This window comes from Bombina bombina, chromosome 6 (genome assembly GCF_027579735.1).
Source record: "Bombina bombina isolate aBomBom1 chromosome 6, aBomBom1.pri, whole genome shotgun sequence".
Taxonomy (NCBI): Eukaryota; Metazoa; Chordata; class Amphibia; order Anura; family Bombinatoridae; genus Bombina; species Bombina bombina.
Window position 1 is genome coordinate 978,481,341 of NC_069504.1, and position 25,942 is coordinate 978,507,282.

The 25,942-nt window shown below is 37.5% G+C and overlaps 1 protein-coding gene across 1 annotated transcript in view; it reads right to left on the minus strand.

Moving 5' to 3' along the window:
• Positions 1 to 25,942, minus strand: part of MGAT4B (alpha-1,3-mannosyl-glycoprotein 4-beta-N-acetylglucosaminyltransferase B) — a 798,965-nt gene that overhangs the window by 263,209 nt on the left and 509,814 nt on the right. The window contains exons 5-6 of the mRNA XM_053718640.1: positions 18,403 to 18,449; positions 747 to 860 (exon numbers count right to left, since the gene is read on the minus strand). Of these exons, the coding sequence (XP_053574615.1) occupies positions 747 to 860; positions 18,403 to 18,449 (161 nt within the window). The remainder of the gene's footprint in view (positions 1 to 746; positions 861 to 18,402; positions 18,450 to 25,942) is intronic.

Consider the following 25,942-nt stretch of genomic DNA (forward strand, 5'->3'; position numbering starts at 1 on the left):
GCTTAATCTCTGCTTTGCCCTCTCTGTAGCTGTTTGAAAAGCTGCCTAGTGCTTCCCAGAACACACACACAGCCCCAGTTAGTAGCACAGACCTATCAGACCATGACCATTCCAAGTTGCAAAGAGAAGAATTGCTTGTGAGCCTGCACTGAGTGCAGAGAGGAAAGTAAGTCGCGCTTACACTATGGTTAACATTGTAAAAGCTATGTAAAAGCTATGTAAAAGCTATGTAAATTGAGCTATCATTAAAGGTACATGAAATCCTATTCTTTATTTTGTGGTTTAGATAGAGCATAATACTTTAAACATATGTTTATATCAGGCTGCCTAAGAACACTGTTGTGTGTCTCATCACTGAACCATAGTTTTTCCCAAGTTAGATTGCCTGGGTACCTGTTGCAGAGCCCATCCCTGCGCTTGTGGTGTCCTGGGTACCTGATACACTGTCCGACTGCCTTGGGAACTGGTGCTCTCAAATTCAAATCACTATAGGTGCTAGAAATGGTAATATCAGATAGGAAATGATAAAATGTCAGAGGCATGTAGAATGTTATGCAGAATGCAGTAGTGTCTGATTTTTGTTTCTTAATTCCTCAGAATGGACACCAGATGGGTTTCTGCTTCTCATCAAAATCTATTTCTGTCTTATAATTTACCTTCTACACTAGAAATACCTAATGCTCCAAGGGAAATAATATTATTTTATCAATTACAACAGCTGAGTTCATTAGAAATGTGCACATTACCTTACTCTCTCTCTAGGATCACCAAAAGACTCCCGAAGACGAGAAAAATCAGGGTAGAAATTGGGAGATGGGGATATGACTTCTAGAAGGCCTGATTGTATTTCATTTGGGAATCTAGAAAAAAAATATTATATTAATTTTATGTTATTTGTTTACTATGTTAAATCCGGTCTTTACCCTTAATAGAAAATATTTTTGGGGGAAAAAACAATGACACCGGTTATTACAACAGAATGTAAATAAACCCTTACAACAACACAGCAAATAAAATTATCTACAAAATGAAGCCACCTCAAAAATTAAAAGCTTTGACTAAATTTAATCCATGTAATAGAAAGCCCACAGCTAAATATGTGCAATATTATTTATTATTATAGAAAAAGATTATCGTTATGTAGTGTAGGGTCCTTGGTGTAGCAATATGTGGTATTTTGTTTAAAGGGTCATGGGATTAAAAAATTATAAAAAAAAATAAAAAAAAATTGGAAGAACAAAAGTCCAAAAAACAATTGAATCTAAAGTCCCAGAAAAAGTTTAAATAAAACCTTGACCGGTATCAGGATGAGAAAAACAGTCTCTGGTTTGATGGTAAGTAGAAGGTATGGGCTGCTTGTCTTGGGACTGAGTGATCGATCAGTGCATCTATAGGAAGGACAAAAGAAGACAGCGCCTCATAGTGCAGACAAACTTCAGAAAGGAAAATAGTACTTGAAGCAGATAGAGATATACTCACAAAAGGACTGGCACTCTTATAGAAAGAAGTGCGAATGTGCAGGCTGACATTCAACAGCAGCTTGTACCCGAGAAACGCGTTTTAAGCTCGTTATGATAAAATATATCTTGGTTTTAAAAGCTACATTTTGTTACGGCTCATATTTTAACTGTTTCCCCCTGCCACTGTGGGTCAGTTCTTAAACTTACAAGCAGGTGTCTATTGCGGACTGTTCCGCTTGCTCCAATAATAAAGGGGTATTTGCTGCCGAGACTGAAGAGCTCCGGTACACTACGGAGGAGAGTCCACGGCTGCATCTCTGAACAGTTTGGAGGATCCTCGATTCAGCGTACTGACTGCTGTTGAATGTCAGCCTGCACATTCGCACTTCTTTCTATAAGAGTGCCAGTCCTTTTGTGAGTATATCTCTATCTGCTTCAAGTACTATTTTGCTTTCTGAAGTTTGTCTGCACTATGAGGCGCTGTCTTCTTTTGTCCTTCCTACTTTCCATAACAGCATATGTAGATAGGCTAAGGAGTGTGTAAATTTTGAGCAATATATGCAACTGTGATTTCAACAATATTTGTAACAATGTTATAAGCTTTTAGACCTGCCTCTGTATGCTTTCATGAAAAGGATACAAAGAGAAAGATACAGTCAATACAAAAAGAAAATTGGAAAGCTACTTTCTGAATCACAAAAGTTTAATTTTTAATTTGACTGCCTGTTAAAGGATTTTGATTTTAATTGGATATTTAACATAACATAGAATATTTTTACTTAATTTATTAAAAATCAAAACCTAAAACCAGCTATAGAAATGAAAATATAACAGTAATGTTGTAAACATATATGCAAACTATTATTATTTTTTTTTAATTAAAAATGACATACTTTTCCTATGTATGGAGCAATTAAATAATATGACACTGCAAGAGGAAATAGGAATTTAATATTGACCAACTGTTCTGACGAGGTCCGAGTTCAGAGCCTGTGCTTTAAATGGCCCATTACAATTAGGGTAATAAAGCATATTTGCTAATTCCTGTGGGGTTTAGGCAGCCAGTTTTGCTTGCTCTAAAATGAATAAATCAATAACTTAATTAACAAGCATTTATAAGATTCTAAGCTCTGACGTGAGATTCTTATTAACCTATACAGAAATATCTTTATTTATTCATCTATTACAGCAACCTATGAACGTTAAGTTTAATTCTATGACTGTTCCCCTTGAGATTTTCAGGGTCAGAGCATGCAATAACTACGGGGTGATACTAAAGTGCATCTTGACTGATGGCTCCTTCATCAAAACAGAAATAAAAAAGAAATCAATGCAGCAGGCACAAAGCATATTCTTAGATAACTTCTGGTAATTTCAGCAGCTTGCGCCACACAATGAACCCATTACAAGAAGCCCATTATCTCTTGATAAATACCCATTATTCGGCCTCCTGGCAGAAGCTGCCCATCACATCAGAAGATACTTTTTCAGCTCTTTGAGAGGGGCCTCGGGCAGAAGGGAGATCCTTTTCTACTTGTTTAGATCTCAAGAGGCTTTTGATTTTCTAGCTGAGAGTTTTATCTTGATTGGAACATGCCAACTAGAGGAATCACACAGACTTTAACTTGAACTTTTTCCCCCATAAGATATTACAATCTACTGGCAGCAAATGGATTACCTTTTTTTTTTATCCCTGAGCTAGGGGCTATATTTCCAAGACCATTAACTGATATGTGTGACCTGACTGGATTACTGTCATTAATGAGAGATAAGTTAAAGGGACAGCTAAGTCAAAATTAAAATTGTTACAATGTGTTAGAGCATTTTACTAATGCACTTTTATGTCCCATTAAATAGACAAGAAAGTCAAAATTAAGCTTGTATGATTCAGACAGAACACGTCATTTTTTTTTTTATATCTTTTATTTATAACCAACAGTGGATGCATAACAGTCCGATTGCAAATATTGCGCCACGCAGGGCCAAATATCATATAGCGTAACATAACATAAAAAACAAACAAAAAAAAACAAACAGACAAAATTACATCATTATATAGATTAAACATCATTTTGCCCATTGATGGCCTCCTAAATAAAGAGCAATCACTGCTGGAGTTTTCTCTCTTTTCCCTTCCCCCTTCCTCTCTCTTTCTCTCTTTTTCTCTCCTTTCCTCCTTCATTGGTTACAACACAAGACATTTCAATATTTACATCTGTTGCATACACAGCATCTTATTATACCCCTCAGGGTAAATTGATAATCTATTCCAATTATAGTTGTATGAGAAAAAAAAAAGAAAAAAAAAGCAAAGAAAGAGAGACAACAAGTTCTAACTTTGTCCTTGTTGTTTAACTCGTTCCAAGTCGTAGTTTAACTATTTTTGTGAGACTTCAGCATAAGGAACAAAAGCAAAACAGCAATAAATATATTAAACTTACATCTCATAATTCAACAAGAATCGGTCGTTTTAATTTAACTTTACTAAGGGACCCGCCAGTCTGCCTATATGATCTAAAATGGTGACTTATTTAATTTATCTGTTTCCAGAGAAGGGAGGGGGGCTAGGAGAGGAGGGGGAAAAGAAAAAAAATAGATAAAAAATAAATAATAATAACCGTCCCTTTCCCTTTCTGTTCTTCCTACAATGGTTAACCGGACAATCATCATTCCCCTTTTTACCATAACCTTAAAATAACTAATTCTGGGCTGCTTGTCGTGGGACTGAGTGATCGATCAGTGCATCTATAGGAAGGACAAAAGAAGACAGCGCCTCATAGTGCAGACAAACTTCAGAAAGGAAAATAGTACTTGAAGCAGATAGAGATATACTCACAAAAGGACTGGCACTCTTATAGAAAGAAGTGCGAATGTGCAGGCTGACATTCAACAGCAGCTTGTACCCGAGAAACGCGTTTTAAGCTCGTTATGATAAAATATATCTTGGTTTTAAAAGTTACATTTTGTTACGGCTCATATTTTAACTGTTTCCCCCTGCCACTGTGGGTCAGTTCTTAAACTTACAAGCAGGTGTCTATTGCGGACTGTTCCGCTTGCTCCAATAATAAAGGGGTATTTGCTGCCGAGACTGAAGAGCTCCGGTACACTACGGAAGAGAGTCCACGGCTGCATCTCTGAACAGTTTGGAGGATCCTCGATTCAGCGTACTGACTGCTGTTGAATGTCAGCCTGCACATTCGCACTTCTTTCTATAAGAGTGCCAGTCCTTTTGTGAGTATATCTCTATCTGCTTCAAGTACTATTTTGCTTTCTGAAGTTTGTCTGCACTATGAGGCGCTGTCTTCTTTTGTCCTTCCTACTTTCCATAACAGCATATGTAGATAGGCTAAGGAGTGTGTAAATTTTGAGCAATATATATAGATAAAAAATAAATAATAATAACCGTCCCTTTCCCTTTCTGTTCTTCCTACAATGGTTAACCGGACAATCATCATTCCCCTTTTTACCATAACCTTAAAATAACTAATTCTGAATTTCTAAATGGATATATTAAATGATCAATTTCTTGTTTAGGAAATATTTTTATAAAAGATGACCATTTTTGAAAAAAACTGCGCACAGCTGATGTGTCATATAGTTTCGTGTTATATTGCTCTAAAATGCACTGTTTTTTAATACAATTTTTAATTTCTGACATAGATGGAACTGATGTTTCTTTCCATTTCTTGAAGATCAAATATCTAGTTGCTAAAATGGCAACATTAACAATTTTTTTCCTGTCAGAGGGAATTCTTGAATCTAATCCAAGAAATATTATATTTATGTATGAAAGATCCAGGTGGGAGACTCCCACTTTTCTATTCAACCAATATTCCAGCTTCTTCCATGTCCCCTTTAATTTTGGGCAGTCCCAGACCATGTGCTTAAGATTGGCTGCCCTCATTGAACATTTCGGGCATTTGTTAAAGTGCAAATTCCCCCATGTATAGCCTTTTTCAGGAGTGAAATATGTCATGTAAAGAAGTTTTATATGGGATTCTCTCCATGTGGCAGAGAGAGTTGTTTGCTTCACTTCCAATATAGATGTTTGAATACCTTCTGCCTCCACTTGTTCTGGTGCTAAGCTAATCGCCCATTTAGATTGTATTTTCGTTATATTATTTCTACCTTTTTCTGAATTTAATATTTGATAGCAGTAGGTCATTGAAATCCGCCCTCTTTTGGCCTGTGCCAGCCAATTCTCTAGTAATCCTAGTGACCAATTCCAGCCCGAATTATTTATTAGCTTCCAAGCATAATGTCTTGCCTGCAGGTAAATATAAAAATCCTTTTGGGGGAGATCAAACTCCATTCTTAGATCAGCAAATGATTTTATATGCCTTCGTGACGTGTCTATTAATTGATCGATCTTTTCTATACCCACTTCTTGCCACCTTTGTAGAGGTACTGATTGTAGGCCTACTTCGAACTGGGGGTTCCCCTTTAGTGGTAAATATCTAGATACCCTTCTATCTATTTCTAATAATTTACATATTTTTGACCATGCCTTAATTGGAGTAATGATAGATTTAATTTTTTTTATTTCTTTTGGTATGTTACCGATATCCATATGTATTAATGCTATTGGGGCATAAGGAAATATTATATTCTTTTCTAAATCATTATCAGTTATGTAATCTTTAAAGCAGATCCAATCTGCTACTATTCGGGCCAGACTTGCCAAGTTATATAAACGAATATCTGGCAAAGCACAGCCTCCCAGTTTTTGAGGTAAACAAAGTTTTTCTAAAGCAATTCTAGGCTTTCTGCTTTGCCATAAAAATTTTCTAAGGGCCGTTTTTAAAATCTTAATATCTTTTTCCTTTAAGAGGACTGGGATATTCTGAGAAATATATAAAATTTTCGGGAGTAAAATCATTTTATACAGGGCAATTCGGCCCGAAAGCGAGATGGGGAGGTTCTGCCAGTTCTTCATTGAATTTATAATTAAGTTTATAATTGGTGGAATATTCAAGCTATACCATTTATCTGGTATTAAGGATATTACCACCCCTAGATATTTGAATGAATCTTTAACAATTTTGAAGGGTATGTCTTTCTAAATTTGGTCATTCCGTTTTAACCAGAATAACTCAGATTTGGATGCATTTAATTTATATCCCGAGAAAGAGCCAAATTGATTTATTATTGATATCATTTTAGGAATATTTGTCTGCATCTTTCTCATGTAGATTAAGATATCGTCAGCATATAATGCTATCTTCAATTCTCTCTTTCCTATTATTAACCCCTCTAACTCCTGTCTGATTAATATTGCAAGGGGTTCTATTGCTATATCAAAAAGCAAAGGGGAAAGGGGACAACCCTGCCTTGTACCTCTGGCCAACGCTATGTCTGATGATTCATTAGCATTCACTATTATCTTTGTAGAAGCTTTACTATATAAGTTTTCTATAAATTTAGAGAATTGACCCCCAAACCCAAATTTAGTCAATGTATAAAGAAGGTGATCATGATGGACTGAGTCAAACGCTTTTTCAGCGTCGATGGTTATTACTGCCTTATCACTTTTATCTTGTCCTTTATCTAGCTCAGTATTTGATTCTGTCTTAAAATAATCCATCGTAAGAAATAACTCTCTGATCTTTGCTGAAGAGTTTCTGTTGGTTAAAAATCCCGCTTGATCTTTGTGTATTATTGAGGGAAGAAGGATTTGCATTCTTTGGGCAAGAATAGAGGTCATTAATTTGTAGTCCGCATTTAACAAGGCTATAGGTCTGTAGGACTCTTTCTGTGTTAAGTCCTTTCCAGATTTTGGTATTAATGTTGTATAAGAGGCCACGAAAGCAGAGGATGGCGGATTCCCTTCAATATATAAATCATTATATAGTCTTGTCAAATGCGGAACTATTACTGGTGATAGTAATTTATAAAATTCACTGGGCAGGCCGTCAGGACCTGACGCCTTGTTAATAGACATGTTCTCTATGCTCTTTCTTACCTCTAACTCAGTGAAAGGGGAATTCATCTTTTCATTTAATTCTACTGTTATGTTTGGGCAGGAGATCTTTTCCCAGAATTTATCACATTCTTTTTTGTTTGATGTCTTTAATGAATAAAGGTCTTTATAGTATTCTGTCATTATTTTTAATATTTCCTCAGTTTTTGTAAATAATTTATCCCCTTTCCTAACAGATTCAATTAATGCACTTCCTTTATCCTGTTTAACTAGATTAGCAAGAAGTTTACCCGCTTTGTTACCATATTTAAATAAGTGTGCTTGTAATTTTAGTTCTCTTTGAGTGGATTTATGTAGGAGGAAGGTATCTCTTTCTTCTTTTACTTGTATATATTTATTCCATGTTTCCGATGTTTTATTAAGAATGTAGTTATGATAGGAATTTGATAATGTTTTTGAGATATCCTCCTCCTTCATTTTATATTTTTTTGTTCTATTGATATTGTATGCTAAAATCTCCCCTCTCATAACTGCTTTTGCTGCTTCCCAAAAGATCAACGGCCGATTAGCATATTCACTGTTTAATTGAGCATATTCTTCAAATTTTAGAATTAGTATTGTTTTAAATTCTGGGTCTGTGGCCAAATATCGTGGGAAGTGAAATCGTAGGTTCTTATTTTTAGGGTTATGTGTGCGTATTTCAAAAGTTATTGGGGCATGGTCGGAAACTGTCACAGGAAGAATCTTAGATTCTGTGTTTAGATTTAGAAATTTCTCATCCACCAAGAATAAATCAATCCTTGAGAGGGTCTTATGAGCCTTTGAAAGGCATGTATAGCTTTTATAATCCGGGTTGTACACCCTCCAAATATCCTTAACATTTAGATTGTAAAATATTCTAGTGAAAATTTTTTTCTCTAAATTATCTTTTTTTGTTCTTTGTACTCGAGCATCTTGTCTTAGTCTATCCAATACATAATGCGGAGTCATGTTAAAATCTCCTCCTATTATTAGCATTCCCTCTTTCTTAGTAAGTATTTTAGATTGCAACTTATCCCAAAAATCATAGTCAATTTTATTCGGTGCGTATATATTACATAATGTATATATGCTCCCAGCAACCTTGAGACGTATCAATAAGAATCTCCCACCTGGATCTATTTCAAGAATAGAGGAAACAGCCTGTAATTTTTTCCCAATTAAAATTGCTACTCCCCCTTTTCTATCTAGAGCAGGAGCTGCAAAAATTTCTTGTACCCATGATTTTTTAAGTTTAATTACCTCCTCTATTTTCATATGGGTTTCCTGAAGGAAGGCAACATCCGTGTTTAATTTCCTTAAATGAGATATAATTATTTTTCTCTTAATAGGGGATGTTAACCCTCCTATATTCCAGGAAACAATTTTACAATTAACCTCTGTATCCATTTATTAAACTATAATAAGGGGAGAAAAAAAATAAAAAATAAAAAATAAAAGTTGAAAATAACCCCCCTCCTCTCGTTAGTCCCCCCCCCCCCAAGCCTATATTTGTGTCATATTCTGTGCATTTCAAAAGATTCCGGGTATCCCTATCCTGCCCCTTTACCCCATGACCTGCGTCTGTCCCACCCAGGTCATTAACCCTGTTAATGGGCTGAACATCCAATATAAGCCAATAGAAAAGAAAACAGAAACAAGGTGAGAGCCCTTCCTTAAAATTACTGTACAACATTTTACCTACCCTGGTCCTGTTCTCTAATACTCCTTCCTTTTGATCCATTTTACCTACACCTCCATTTGTTCCTTTCATCTTCCCTTGCTATGGGGGTATTACTTGTGCTATGTAACTTTCCGCTTCTTTGGGTGTTTCAAAAACCTGAGTTTTATTGTTAATTGTGATTTTTAATTTAGCTGGATATGTTAGGACAGCCTGGTACCCTTGGTTTATCAACCTAGTACATATTGGCGAAAGTTGTCTTCTCTTGGCTGATGTTTCAGCCGAGAAGTCCTGAAAAAGCAATATTTTGGAGTTTCCCAGGAAAATGGGTTGATTTTTTCTAAAGTATTGTAATAATGTGAGTTTATCTTGGTAGTTCAGTAATTTGCCGATAATCGGTCTTGGTCTATCCCTGCCCTTTTCTGTATTTCGCCATCCTAACCTATGTATTCTTTCAGCTATAATTGTGGGTTGTGTTTGCGGCATTTGTAGTAGGTGTGGTATTGTTACTGTCAGTAGTTTGTTTAAGTCTTCGTATTGTTTCTCCTCAGGTACTCCTATTAATCTAATGTTGTTCCTTCTCGCTCGATTTTCTAAATCCTCCAACTTCAATTCAGATTTGACTATTTTAGTATTTATATCAGCCAATTTGGTGTTATGACTCTGTATAGTATCTTCTAGGTCAGAAATTCTCTGTTCGGCTTCGGAGATCCTATTTGAGAATTGGCGTATTTCATTGGTTATGACATTCATGTCATGTTTAATCTCGCACCGGAGCTCTTCGAATTTAGGGGATAAAGCTTCGGTTATTTTGAGAACTAATGCTTGTATGTCAGTTGATTCATTTATCTGAGGCACATTAAAGCTTGAGTGTGTTTCTATTAAAGGTTCTTGCACATTTTTATTTTTTTTGTCTCTTTGCCTTGCCGCCATGACCGAAGGCGAAGTCCTGGTTTGTGAAGTGAAATATTTATCCATATGTTGGTGAGTGATTTAGTGTGATTTGTGAGGGAGTGACGTGCAGAGGGATGCAATCCAAAAGAAGTGAGGTAAGGGGAGGCAAAAAAAAAAAAAAAAATTAGAGCCCCCCTTAGTGTCAAAAAAAAAAAAAAAAAAAAAAAAAAAAAAAGAGGGGGGGGGGGGGGGGGGAGAAAGAAAAAAGTGAATACAGTGATAATATCAGTGAGTAGTATTAGGGACAAGAAAAAATAGGTGACAATACTTATACCAGTTTTTCGGTCACAGGGGCTAAGCAACTGAAAGAGATATTGTTCCCCTATGAATGAATATTTTGCAATCAATTAAATGTTCTAAATACTTGTGTATTTCCTTACAATAACCCTATGTGTGCAGTCACCTATTCAATAGGCAGTGCGTGATAATTTTTACTATAATATTTTCAACCTTCAAACAGTAGATAGTTCACAACCAATATTACAACCTAAGTAAGTCCTTTATCAAGGGGTGTTCCTTATCCTAATTCTTAATAGGTATGTAGGAAGAGAGAGCTCTCAATAGCTTCCCTTGCTTTTTGTGTGAGTTAGTTTATTTTACTTAGTCTTCCACGTACCAGGATTGTTCCCGTTTAATATACCAGTGGATGCTGACACTACTCCTTTACACTACCCCTCTACATCAATTTAAAAGGTGACCTCTTGACCTATTGTTTTTGGAAATATGTTAGTCAAGAAATAACCTTATAAATACCCTTTACTTAATAACTATTTTCATTCTTGTATTAACCTTTGAATAAAGAGAAGAAAAAAAAAAAAAAAAAAAAACAGAAAACAATTCCTTAAACAAAGGTAATTAATATTGCCTTAATTATATACCTGACTTGTTTGATTAAGATTATAAGCATTAAGGCATTTTCCCTTGAAGGGTACGGTTAATCCCTTCTTATAGCCAGTACTGTTTTTTGTCGTTAGTAACAGAGGAATAGGACATCATATACCCTTATTACTTTTCTCAAATTTGCAGGGAGGTGATGGTGGTATCCCTAAACATCAATCTCTTACTCATTCAAGGCACTCATTTACCTTTGTACCCAGCTTGTTTAAGTTTTGAAAACACTAGAAATTCCTTTATTATAGGGAACACATTAGGTCATTGACCTTTATAACACGGGCCTGATTTTTATCGTAGGAGGGCAAAAAACAACGAAGGTATTGTTACCTTTCCAATTATCTATATACTAACCTGTGTTATAGGCTGTTGTCTATATAATATTATATCTCAGACCTTTTATGTATTGCTTATTTTTCCTCCTTATCCCCCCTTCCCCACCTCTATCTTGGAAGACAAAAAAAATGCAAAAATGAAGAAAGAGGGGGGTGACTTACAATTTTCCCTATAATTTAGAGTTATTTGTATAAGTAAGATTAATATGGCCCACATAGAAAAACAATGTTTACAGCACTCATAGTGATTTCAAATATCACTTATTTACGTGACCGTCCAGTTTGTCCCTGGGCTCCAAGATTCTGAGGGAAAAACTTCCTCCTCCAAAAAGGCGACAACATACGAAGCCCAGGAAGCTCTCTATTATACAGAGTCAATTAGGATTTTTTAGTCAGATGCAGAAAAAGAAAAGTACCTGTCTCATGAGCTGAGTTGTCCTGCACCAACAGAGCTTGATCACCTAGCCAGCTCCGGTTCTCCCCCACGCAGCACCGGTGGGGGGGGAGCAAAAACCAGAGACAGACCTCCTCCACAGCCGGCAGCACGCCAAACATTCACGGCGCAAAAGCGCCCTCCAGCGGGTGGTCTGTGACGTCACCCGGTCAGCTGTCGAGTCCTCTCCAGGCTGCGGGACGGACCGCCTCGTCCTAAGCTGGTCCCCTTCCCGATGCAACCAAAGCAACAACGGGGTCCTCCGTCACAGGTAGAGAGCGGCAGCTGCCGGGATGTTCCAGGCCCTGTTCCAACGAGCAGCTGATCCAGACCGTAGATGATGGTAGATGATGGTGAGCCCAGTAACAGGGATTTCTTCCCCCCTGTATCAAGTATAAGTCCAGTTAGAGCACACTGCGCTGCTAAGCTCCCCCTCACGCAGCACCGGTGGGAGGGGGAGTCTGTGAATGCGGTCTTGGTATTTCTTGCCTGAGGTACTTACAGGGAGGAAAAGAAAAGGAAGTTTGGTTTTGCACCAGTGCTTGGGTGCCTGGCTAAGATAGTTTATGCACCTTAAGTGCTAATGTGGCTTCACAGAATTGTTTGGCTGCAGTTAAGTAACACATTCAGTCCATTTTTTTGCTGCAGTTTACAGCTCAGTGCGTTAGAATGGCACTGGTAGAGTGCTGGGAATAGGGCAAGCGTTCCTTTTACCCTTACTGAGAGAGCAACCCAGGACACGAGTTTAAGCACGATGTAATCTGCCAACAGCTCTTCCAGGGAACCTGAGAACAGGTGTGTGCACGTCCTTGCACCTGTGCTCCTCCCACCAGCTTCCTCTCTAGAACACGTCATTTTAAACAACTTTCCAATTTACTTCTATTATTAAATTTGCTTTGTTCATATAAACAAAAATTATGTTATATATATTAAATTTGCTTTGTTCTATGTTTATCTTTGTTGAAGAGGATATTTAGGTAGGCTCAGGAGTTGCAATGCAATGCTGGGAGCTAGCTGGTAAATGGTCGCTGCACATATATGCCTCTTGTAATTGGCTCCCATATCTGTATAGCTAGCTCATGGTAGTGCATTGCTGCTCCTATGCTTACTCTTCAACAAAAGGATACCAAGAGGACAAAGCAAATTTGATTATAGAACTAAACTGGAAAGTTGTCTAAAATGGCATGCTCTATCTGACTTATGACTTTACAGTCTCTTTAATGGGACATAAAAGTGCAATTGTAAAACGCTCTAAGACACTTTTGTGTATGCCACTATATGTTTCACCACTAAAGGGTTTTTACACATAGCTCGGGCTGGTGAGCCACTCAGAAGCTGCAAATGTGTCTAGCCTCCAATCACCGATCCCTACAGAGTGGACTTTAATTGAATATAAAATAGTTTCATTGTTGTAATAAAAAAGCATTAAGCAGTGGGTTATACTTAATAGAAATAATTGCAATATATATTCATCTTTTTAAAAGGATTGTACTTCCTGTCACAGTCCCACAAGTGGGCTGCGGTCTCTACAGGAAGGCAAAACAGAAGCTTTTCCTTTGGTGTGTTTGCTAAAAGAAACCTGCACTAGCTGCAGTCTATTTATTGCCCATGCTCATTAGAGGACTTACTGCAAAAATAACGAGACAGTAGAACTTAAGTTATGCAATGCCAGCTCTGTTATCTAGCAGTAGCTACACTGAGAATTTCTAAGTGCTCATTTTGGTAAGTTGTTTGTTGTTTTTAAACAATCTCTTACTTTTTATGTTTACTTTGATTTAACATATGTTTTATTAAAGTAGCACTGTTTCATATCATTTTAACTATTTATTTAACCCACTTGCAGGCTTTAAACACATTGAGAGACAGTAGTGTCATAATACAATTTTGTAGCACATAAGCGCATTTTACTATTGCACTTTGTTATCCATGAGAAAATTAACTCTATTGCATTAAAACAAGTGCATAGAATAAAATATTTGGGCCTAGATTTAGAGTTCGGCGGTAGCCGTCAAAACCAGCGTTAGAGGCTCCTAACGCTGGTTTTGGGCGCCCGCTGGTATTTGGAGTCAGTGATTAAAGGGTCTAACGCTCACTTTTCAGCCGCGACTTTTCCATACCGCAGATCCCCCTACGCCATTTGCGTAGCCTATATTTTCAATGGGATCTTTCTAACGCTGGTATTTAGAGTCGTTTCTGCAGTGAGCGTTAGAGCTCTAACGACAAGATTCCAGCCGCCTGAAAATAGCAGGAGTTAAGAGCTTTCTGGCTAACGCCGGTTTATAAAGCTCTTAACTACTGTACCCTAAAGTACACTAACACCCATAAACTACCTATGTACCCCTAAACCGAGGTCCCCCCACATCGCCGCCACTCGATTAAATTTTTTAACCCCTAATCTGCCGACCGCCACCTACGTTATACTTATGTACCCCTAATCTGCTGCCCCTAACACCGCCGACCCCTGTATTATATCTATTAACCCCTAACTTGCCCCCCACAACGTCGCCGCAAGCTACTTAAAATAATTAACCCCTAATCTTCCGACCGCAAATCGCCGCCACCTACGTTATCCCTATGTACCCCTAATCTGCTACCCCTAACATCGCCGACCCCTATGTTATATTTATTAACCCCTAATCTGCCCCCCACAACGTCGCCGACACCTACCTACACTTATTAACCCCTAATCTGCCGAGCGGACCTGAGCGCTACTATAATAAAGTTATTAACCCCTAATCCGCCTCACTAACCCTATCATAAATAGTATTAACCCCTAATCTGCCCTCCCTAACATCGCCGACACCTACCTTCAATTATTAACCCCTAATCTGCCGACCGGAGCTCACCGCTATTCTAATAAATGTATTAACCCCTAAAGCTAAGTCTAACCCTAACACTAACACCCCCCTAAGTTAAATATAATTTTTATCTAACGAAATAAATTAACTCTTATTAAATAAATAATTCCTATTTAAAGCTAAATACTTACCTGTAAAATACATCCTAATATAGCTACAATATAAATTATAATTATATTATAGCTATTTTAGGATTAATATTTATTTTACAGGCAACTTTGTAATTATTTTAACCAGGTACAATAGCTATTAAATAGTTAAGAACTATTTAATAGTTACCTAGTTAAAATAATTACAAATTTACCTGTAAAATAAATCCTAACCTAAGATATAATTAAACCTAACACTACCCTATCAATAAAATAATTAAATAAACTACCTACAATTACCTACAATTAACCTAACACTACACTATCAATAAATTAATTAAACACAATTGCTACAAATAAATAAAATTAAATAAACTATCTAAAGTACAAAAAATAAAAAAGAACTAAGTTACAGAAAATAATAAAATATTTACAAACATAAGAAAAATATTACAACAATTTTAAACTAATTACACCTACTCTAAGCCCCCTAATAAAATAACAAAGCCCCCCAAAATAAAAAATTCCCTACCCTATTCTAAAATACAAATATTACAAGCTCTTTTACCTTACCAGCCCTGAACCGGGCCCTTTGCGGGGCATGCCCCAAGAATTTCAGCTCTTTTGCCTGTAAAAAAAAACATACAATACCCCCCCCCCCAACATTACAACCCACCACCCACATACCCCTAATCTAACCCAAACCCCCCTTAAATAAACCTAACACTACCCCCCTGATGATCTTCCTACCTTGTCTTCACCATGCCAGGTTCACCGATCCGTCCTGGCTCCAAGATCTTCATCCAACCCAAGCGGGGGCTAGACATCCACTGAAGAAGTCCAGAAGAGGGTCCAAAGTCTTCCTCCTATCCGGCAAGAAGAGGACATCCGGACCGGCAAACATCTTCTCCAAGCGGCATCTTCTATCTTCTTCCATCCGATGACGACCGGCTCCATCTTGAAGACCTCCAGCGCGGATCCATCCTCTTCTTCCGACGACTAGACGACGAATGACGGTTCCTTTAAGGGACGTCATCCAAGATGGCGTCCCTCGAATTCCGATTGGCTGATAGGATTCTATCAGCCAATCGGAATTAAGGTATGAATTTTCTGATTGGCTGATGGAATCAGCCAATCAGAATATAGTTCAATCCGATTGGCTGATCCAATCAGCCAATCAGATTGAGCTCGCATTCTATTGGCTGTTCCGATCAGCCAATAGAATGCGAGCTCAATCTGATTGGCTGATTGGATCAGCCAATCGGATTGAACTATATTCTGATTGGCTGATTCCATCAGCCAATCAGAAAATTCATACCTTAATTCCGATTGGCTGATAGAATCCTATCAGCCAATCGGAATTCGAGGGACGCCATCTTGGATGACGTCCCTTAAAGGAACCGTCATTCGTCGTCTAGTCGTCGGAAGAAGAGGATGGATCCGCGCTGGAGGTCTTCAAGATGGAGCCGGTCGTCATCGGATGGAAGAAGATAGAAGATGCCGCTTGGAGAAGATGTTTGCCGGTCCGGATGTCCTCTTCTTGCCGGATAGGAGGAAGACTTTGGAGCCTCTTCTGGACCTCTTCAGCACCGGATGCCAGGACGGATCGGTGATACCTGGATGGTGAAGACAAGGTAGGAAGATCTTCAGGGGCTTAGTGTTAGGTTTATTTAAGGGGGGTTTGGGTTAGATTAGGGGTATGTGGGTGGTGGGTTGTAATGTTGGGGGGGGGGGTATTGTATGTTTTTTTTTACAGGCAAAAGAGCTGAAATTCTTGGGGCATGCCCCGCAAAGGGCCCTGTTCAGGGCTGGTAAGGTAAAAGAGCTTGTAATATTTGTATTTTAGAATAGGGTAGGGAATTTTTTATTTTGGGGGGCTTTGTTATTTTATTAGGGGGCTTAGAGTAGGTGTAATTAGTTTAAAATTGTTGTAATATTTTTCTTATGTTTGTAAATATTTTATTATTTTCTGTAACTTAGTTCTTTTTTATTTTTTGTACTTTAGATAGTTTATTTAATTTTATTTATTTGTAGCAATTGTGTTTAATTAATTTATTGATAGTGTAGTGTTAGGTTAATTGTAGGTAATTGTAGGTAGTTTATTTAATTATTTTATTGATAGGGTAGTGTTAGGTTTAATTATATCTTAGGTTAGGATTTATTTTACAGGTAAATTTGTAATTATTTTAACTAGGTAACTATTAAATAGTTCTTAACTATTTAATAGCTATTGTACCTGGTTAAAATAATTACAAAGTTGCCTGTAAAATAAATATTAATCCTAAAATAGCTATAATATAATTATAATTTATATTGTAGCTATATTAGGATGTATTTTACAGGTAAGTATTTAGCTTTAAATAGGAATTATTTATTTAATAAGAGTTAATTTATTTCGTTAGATAAAAATTATATTTAACTTAGGGGGGTGTTAGTGTTAGGGTTAGACTTAGCTTTAGGGGTTAATACATTTATTAGAATAGCGGTGAGCTCCGGTCGGCAGATTAGGGGTTAATAATTGAAGGTAGGTGTCGGCGATGTTAGGGAGGGCAGATTAGGGGTTAATACTATTTATGATAGGGTTAGTGAGGCGGATTAGGGGTTAATAACTTTATTATAGTAGCGCTCAGGTCCGCTCGGCAGATTAGGGGTTAATAAGTGTAGGTAGGTGTCGGCGACGTTGTGGGGGGCAGATTAGGGGTTAATAAATATAACATAGGGGTCGGCGATGTTAGGGGTAGCAGATTAGGGGTACATAGGGATAACGTAGGTGGCGGCGATTTGCGGTCGGAAGATTAGGGGTTAATTATTTTAAGTAGCTTGCGGCGACGTTGTGGGGGGCAAGTTAGGGGTTAATAGATATAATACAGGGGTCGGCGGTGTTAGGGGCAGCAGATTAGGGGTACATAAGTATAACGTAGGTGGCGGTCGGCAGATTAGGGGTTAAAAGTGTAATGCAGGGGTCAGCGATAGCGGGGGGCGGCAGATTAGGGGTTAATAAGTGTAAGGTTAGGGGTGTTTAGACTCGGGGTACATGTTAGGGTGTTAGGTGCAGACGTAGGAAGTGTTTCCCCATAGGAAACAATGGGGCTGCGTTAGGAGCTGAACGCTGCTTTTTTGCAGGTGTTAGGTTTTTTTTCAGCTCAAACAGCCCCATTGTTTCCTATGGGAGAATCGTGCACGAGCACGTTTTTGATGCTGGCCGCGTCCGTAAGCAACTCTGGTATCGAGAGTTGCATTTGCGGTAAAAATGCTCTACGCTCCTTTTTTGGAGCCTAACGCAGCATTTGTTTGAACTCTCGATACCAGAGTTAAATTTATGGTGCGGCCAGAAAAAAACCCGCGGAGCGTTAACAGCCCTTTTACCGCCGAACTCTAAATCTAGGCCTTAGTGTTCCTGCCTCTCAGCAGTGAAATAGTTATGTTTGTTTTCCAGTCTGTTTGTGTAAGATTTAAATAAAATTAAAAAGGCATGAAGTGGTTTGGAGTAAATGCTTTTAGAATCCTATCCGAATACACGCTTAGAAAAAAAAGTCCATGATTCACAATCAAAACAATTTTAAATATATTTTGTGCTTTTCACAGTCTACACCCACTTTCTTATTCCAGATCAAAATATTTTGGTTTAAGATCTCAGCCAACTGTTGGGTTTGGAAATAACAAAGAACATGAATGGATGAATTTCAGGACACAGCCCTGTAGAAATATGGGTTTTCAAATTCACTTTAATATATGTAAATGCAATTATGGTCTCCAAACTTACATGCTTTTGATGTTTTCTGCCACAGCAGTAGCATACTGAGCGTCGGTCTGCAGAGGGAAAAAGAATGCTGTTAATGGAAAATGCCTAATAGAGTGTGCTCTGAAGTTAGTAGCTGTGCACTGGTAGACATTAACTGACACAATTATATGGGTCTGCAAATTTATTAAAGGGCCAGTAAACAACTTTTATATAAAATGTTCAGTTATGTGTAATAAAATAACTTTTTCATATATTTTCATTATTTATTCCCCCCACTCCTTTTTATGTAATTAATCTCTGAACATTTAGCAATTTCTAACTCTCAGAACTTGAAACATGCCCTGCTGACTTCTCAAGGCTAACTCTGCTACATGTGTCCCAAAGTTGCTTTGTCAGATAACAATTTTAATGGATAGCCTTGATGTCTATGGACTTAAAGGGATACTAAACCCATTTTTTTTCTTTCATGATTCAGATAGAGAATGCAATTTTAAGCAAATTTCTTATTTACTCATATTACTAATTTTTCTCTGTTCTCTTCCTATCTTTTTTCAAAAAGCAAGAATGTAAAGCTTAGAGGCCGGTCCATTTTTGGTTTAGCACCTGGGTTGCGCTTGCTGATTGGTGGGCTAAATGTAGCCACCAATCAGCAAGCGCTATCCAGGGTTCTGAACCAAAAATTGGCCAGCGTCTCAGATTAGATTCCTAAAGATAGCAAGAGACCAAAGAAAAATTGATAATAGGAGTAAATGAGAAAGTTGCTTAAAATTGCATTCTCTATCTGGATCATGAAAGAAAAAATTGGTTTAAGTATCCCTTTAAGCCCATATTGGCTCCTTAAATAAGGCAAATAGTGGGTGGAGTTTGGCTGCAGTAAAAAAGGATGTTAAAGGGACATTCTGGTCAAAATGTAAATGCACATAGATGAAATGCTTCTAATAAAAGTTATCACTGTTTTAGTTTTCTCTGCATGTGCATGTGAAGCATAGCTAGATATTCTCAGTGCATATAATACTGTCGCTGCTTAGAGCACCAGTGGGGCTTGTATCATGTAAGCAATTAACAAATTGAGCCATTAACAAATGGTACATGCACCTTAGGCTCTTCACGAGCAAGTGCTGTAAATGTTCCTTTAATTTGTTTTAAAAACGTTTGGACTTGGTTATTCTATAGCCACACAACAGAAATGTATTGTAATTACAATGTGTTTACTGCCCCTTTAATATGGGATTCTCATTTTAAAAAAAAAAAAACATTTTAACACTTTTCAACCAAACAGAAGAATTGAACATACAAAACATATGAAGTAATTGAGTATCATTAAGACAATGTGTAATTACAGTTTATCAATGAAAACAAAAGCAAGACAAATTTCCAGTTTCCATACTGATTGTATAAAAGGCCTCAATAAAATATGTCATTAGGCATCACCAGGGATTGCCATATATTTATACCATAAAACTAAAATGGCCTTTTTAAAAATGATGGGTAAGGGTCGTTTTTATATAAACAATAGCATTTTGCAATTATTTAGAATCCCTAAGCAAATCACAACTGTTAGGACCGGTGTGATAATCTTATGGCACAAGTGACCAAGATGGTACTAATATCAAATGTGCAGGCACTATATTTCTTTAATGTCCCTAACATTGTTTTTTTTTTTAAAGATATTTTCTTTAAAATATTATCACCAATTTGGACAAAAAGGATCACCACCCCTGTCTTAAAGGGATATAAATCCTCAACATTTCCTTTCATGATTCAGATAGAGCATGATATATTAAATAACTTTCTAATTTACTTATATTATAACATTTTCTTTGTTCTCTTGGTAACATTTATAGAAAAAAGTTGCACATTTCTTGAGCACTATATGGCAGCAATTTTGCAAGAATGTTATCCATTTGCAAGAGCACTAGATAGCAGCACTATTTCCTGCCAGGTAGTGCTCCAGATACCTACCTAGGTATCCCTTCAACAAATGATAGCATGGGATTGAAGCAAATTTAATAATAGAAGTAAATTGGATACATTTCAAATTGTTTTGTCTGTCTGAATCACAAGAGAGACTTTATGAGTTTCCTTTAATAAATGTGCCTAACAAACTCTGATACAGAGCTGTCATGTAGCACTATTCAAGTTCTATGTTCCATAACATGGTCTGGAAAACATATCACACACATCGCATTACAGCAATACAAAGTTTTTGAAGCAGTTAATTGTCAGAAAGAAAAAAAAATCAGCATTACTTTTTTTTATATCTACTGTTGCCACAAAGGTAACAATTATATTTGTACAATAAGAATTCACAAATGTTGATTAGTCTTGAAGTATTAAAATAGGAAGCAAGACATCCCCCACAAGCATATACATATATATATATATATATATATATATATATATATATATATATATATATATATACATATATATATACATATATATATATATATATATAACACACACACACACATATATATATATATATATATATATACTGTGTATATATATATATATATATATATACACATACACAGTATCCCACGAAAATGAGTACACCCCTCAAATTTTTGTAAATATTTTATTATATCTTTTCATGTGACAACACTGAAGAAATGACACTTTGCTACAATGTAAAGTAGTGAGTGTACAGCCTGTATAACAGTGTAAATTTGCTGTCCCCTCAAAATAACTCAACACACAGCCATTAATGTCTAAACCGTTGGCAACAAAAGTGAGTATACCCCTAAGTGGAAATGTCCAAATTGGGCCCAAAGAGTAAATATTTTGTGTGGCCACCATTATTTTCTAGCACTGCCTTAACCCTCTTGGGCATGGAGTTCACCAGAGCTTCACATGTTGCCACTGGAGTCTTCTTCCACTCCTCTATGATGACATAACAGATCTGGTGGATGTTAGAGACCTTGCGCTCCCCCACCTTCCGTTTGAGGATGCCCCACAGATGCTCAATAGGGTTTAGGTCTGGAGACATGCTTGGCCATTCCATCATCTTTACACTCAGCTTCTTTAGCAAGGCAGTGGTCGTCTTGGAGGTGTGTTTGTGGTCGTTATCATGTTGGAATACTGTCCTGAGGGGATCATGCTCTGCTTCAGTATGTCACAGTACATGTTGGCATTTATGGTTCCCTCAATGAACTGTTGCTCTCCAGTGCCGGCAGAACTCATACAGGCCCAGACCATGACACTCCCACCACTATGCTTGACTGTAGGCAAGACACACTTGTCTTTGTACTCCTCACCTGGTTGCCGCCACACACGCTAGACACCATCTGAACCAAATAAGTTTATCTTGGTCTCATCGGACCACAGGACATGGTTTCTTGTGCATCATCTTTAGAAGAGGCTTCCTTCTGGGATGACAGCCATGTAGACCAATTTGATGCAGTATGCGGCGTATGGTCTGAGCAATGACAGGCTGACCCCCCCACCCCTTAAACCTCTGCAGCAATGCTTGCAGCACTCATACGTCTATTTCCTAAAGACAACCTCTGGATATGAAGCTGAGCATGTGCACTCAACTTCTTTGGTCGATCATGCCGAGGCCTGTTCTGAGTGGAGCCTGTCCTGTGAAACCGCTGTATGTTCTTGCCCACCGTGCTGCAGCTCAGTTTCAGGGTCTTGGCAGTCTTCTTATAGCCTAGGCCATCTTTATGTAGAGCAACAATAATTTTTTTCAGATCCTCAGAGAGTTCTTTGCCATGAGGTGCCATGTTGAACTTCCAGTGACCTGTATGAGAGAGTGTGAGAGCAAACACCAAATTTAACATACCTGCTCCCTATTCACTCCTGAGACCTTGTGTGAAAGTAGGAAATCCAATAAGAATGATAAATACATAGGTGCAACTCATAGAGATACTGCTCCTGGTAACACAGATAGGGACCTATCAAAAAAAGAACCAGTCCAGATACCTCCAGAGACAGAGCAGAAATTACCATCAAAACAAATATCACCAATAGAAACTACTATTAATGTAATTAATTTGACAAACTACTGTTTGAGTGAAACAGAGTTAAAAGTTTTGGGATATGATTCGGGTTTTGTTCCGTCCACAAGATTCAATCTGTTTGAGACTCTTGTGGATGTGAACAGACTCATTAGACAGCTCACGTTAAACAAAATACTACTCATCTGAGGGTGTTTTAGATATTGTTCCTGACAAGCAAGGTAATTCCAAAGGGTGTATTAATGACATTGTTTTGGATTTTTCTGAGGAAAGAGACTTGCACAAGTTGGAACTCCTAGCTCAGGAAAGTATGACTGATACAGTTTCCCTAAACTCCCATACAGGATTTAAGCCCAAATCTGTTTTCTATCCCGTTCAACATAGAGGGGACATTTTGGTCAATTTTCAGAGAAGAATAGAAACAGACTTAATTGAGTTGTCTAACCAAGATCACAAATTCCTTCTTAATTTGACCAAAGAGGAAAGATTAGCGTTAGAGTGAAAATTTTAATTATCAAATCAGCCGATAAGGGAGGCAGTGTTGTAGTTTGGGACATTTTGTCATGTAAAAATTAGGTTTTGAGACAAGTATGTAACACAGAGGACTATAGAGTGCTACCAAGCAATCCTACACAAAAGTTATGGTCAGAATTGGCTTCACTTCTTGATGATGGTTTACTCCTTGGCCATTTGGATCATGATACTTTTTACTTTTGTAATGGTTAAGTATCCAGTAACACCTATGTTTCATGTGTTACCCAAGGTGCACAAATCCCTGGAGGCTGTGAAAGGGAGGCCAATCGTGTCCAGAATAAATTCACTTTGTGAACCATTGTCAGAATAGATTGATAGCATTCTTCAGCCTCTTGTGTTAAGATTACAAAGTTACTTATGTGACACAAAACACTTACTCCAGAAAATTGACAGTGTGACTTGGGAGACCAACTAAAGCTGGCTCACCACTGATGTGGTATCCCTCTATTCACCAATACCCCATGAAATGGGTATAGAGGCGATTAAATATCTTCTAAATACAATGACTAATTATTCAAGAGTTGGATTACCTATTAACTGTTATATGTTTCCTGCTGACACACAACTACTTTTCTTTTGACGGTACTTATCTACAGACCCGTGGCACCGCTATAGGGGTGAAATTCGCCCCCTCCTATGCAAATCTTACAATGGGTTGGTGGGAGGCAACATATATTTACAGGGATACCAATTACTGTCATAAGAGTATTAAAACTTATCATCTATTCATCAATGATTTGATCTTTGTGTGGTCAGGCAGTGAAGAAGAGGCTATGGACTTTGTTGAATTTTTGAACACGAACCCTTGGGGATTAAAATTTACCTTTGAATTTGATAGAATACAAATTAATTATTTTGATGTCACCTTGGTGGCAAATATCGATAAACAACAAGTAGACACCACAATTTATAGGAAACCCATATCCGGCAACACTTTGCTTCATGGCAAAAGTTGTCATCCAAGAAGGGTCCCCTTTGCAATTGCAAAGGGTCAGTTCATACGTACTAAATGTAACTGTTCTAACCAAACAGAGTGAGGATCTGGTTAAGAGTGTCAGAGTATTTCAGTTATGCTGCTTTTCCTTTAAGGTGTACTAACCAATCACAGGTACACACTCCCTTTATCACACCTGCTCACACCCCCAAGCTTTGCTTAGTAATTTGTAAAACTCCCTGAGAGACATACTTGTTCCTGAGCTAACTACCAATTTAACTATACTTTAAACAACCTAAGGATTTCAAAGTACTATTCAACTATTTCTATCTGTGTGAGCAAACCTAATCTAATCCTTTCAGAGTGTTTATTTATATTTCAGACTGATTCAGCCTTTCTGTTTCATCTCTCCCTGAACCAGATGCCTGCAGTTTTCACAGACTTCCAGCTGCACTCAGCTAATCAGACTGCAGCCTGTTCCACATTTTCACAGACTGATTTACCTAACTAAGGAGTGTAATATCCAATCTCATCAAAGGTAACTCTCAAACCTTGTTCCATAATTGTTTCAGCTTTAATATTTTCAGAAATCCTTCTGAGCTCTGGATAAGTGATTGTGGTGACATCACACTCCAAACACCGCGCCTCTCTCCCTCAACACAGGATCTCATCTCTGCATGTCAGCTGCAGCTTCAACTGAAGGGAGACAAGCATATCTGATCTGGTTAGTTAACTAAAGTATAAGATTTCTATGTCTAATGACTGTATGACTACTACTTGCATTTATTCCTGAACTACAAAGTGCCTTGCTAACTTACTAATTTCCTGTGCTGTTTGTATCTGACTGTTAGCTAAACAGTTCAGAATCCTACCAATATTAAAAGGCTTAATTTACACCAAATCAACCTGGTGTCACTTCACATAGTGTTCACTTTCTGATTTGATGTTACAAAACACAATTTTATTGTCTTTAAATTTAACAGTTTCTCAAGTTAATACTGTTAATGTTACATATTACTAAGCCAGAAAAAGAAAAGTAAGCTGGTTAAAGTTATGGATCCAGCTGAATTACCCCAGGTTGTTTATAATTTGAGTCAGAAAATCGACCAGATGGGGCAAGCTATTAGAGACTTACAAGTGGAGAATAAAGTGTTAAAGGATATGTTCAAGGACAATAGAGAACAAAGATTTCCTACACCTGAACCACAAGTGAGTTTGCCAGAAGCATTTTCTGGTGACAGAAGGAATTGCAGACAGTTTAAAAATGCATGTTATCTATTGTACAACCTAAAGCCTCTCACTTATCCCACTGATAGAGTGAAGGTTCTTACCACTGTATCATATTTAAGAGCAGAGCCTAGGAAATGGGCTGATCAATTATTTGAAACCAATTCACCTATCCTAAATTCATTAACAGATTTTTTTAATGCATTGGATGAATTGTATACAGATACAGATGTACAACTAACAGCTGAACATAAAATGAGACAACTAAAGCAAGGGAAGAAGCCTATTGAAGATTACACCGCAGAATTCAAGTTGCATGCTTCTGATTCCTCTTGGAGTATGATTTCTTTAAGAAATCAGTACAGGTTAGGGTTATCCGAAAGTATAAAGGATGAACTCTCTCGTATAGAAATGCCCAATACTTTAGAAGCTATGATTAAGGTAGCCACACAGATAGACAGAAGACTGAGAGAAAGAAAGGCAGAAAGAATGCAGACAGAAACAACACCACGATCTCATGCATCTTCTTATTCTCCAACTACTACTATCAGTTCAGAAACCATTACTCCTATGGAAATTGGAGTGATTAAAGGGGCCGCTTACCCCAGAGGAGAGGATGAGAAGAAGATCTAAACAACTGTGTATGTACTGTGCCAGCCCTAACCATACCGTTTCTGAATGCCCAGTTCTTCGCAAGAACAAGAAGAGTAAGTTAATCATGTTACATAATTCACACTATAGTAACAGTTCAACAGCTTACTGTAACCTCTCTCTTTTACTACAGTGGGACCTTAGAAGATTGGAGACAACTGCCATCATTGATTCGGGCGCCTTTGGCAATTTCATTGATGCTACTATAGTAACAAAAAATAAAATTCCAACTGTTTTGAAAAAGATACCG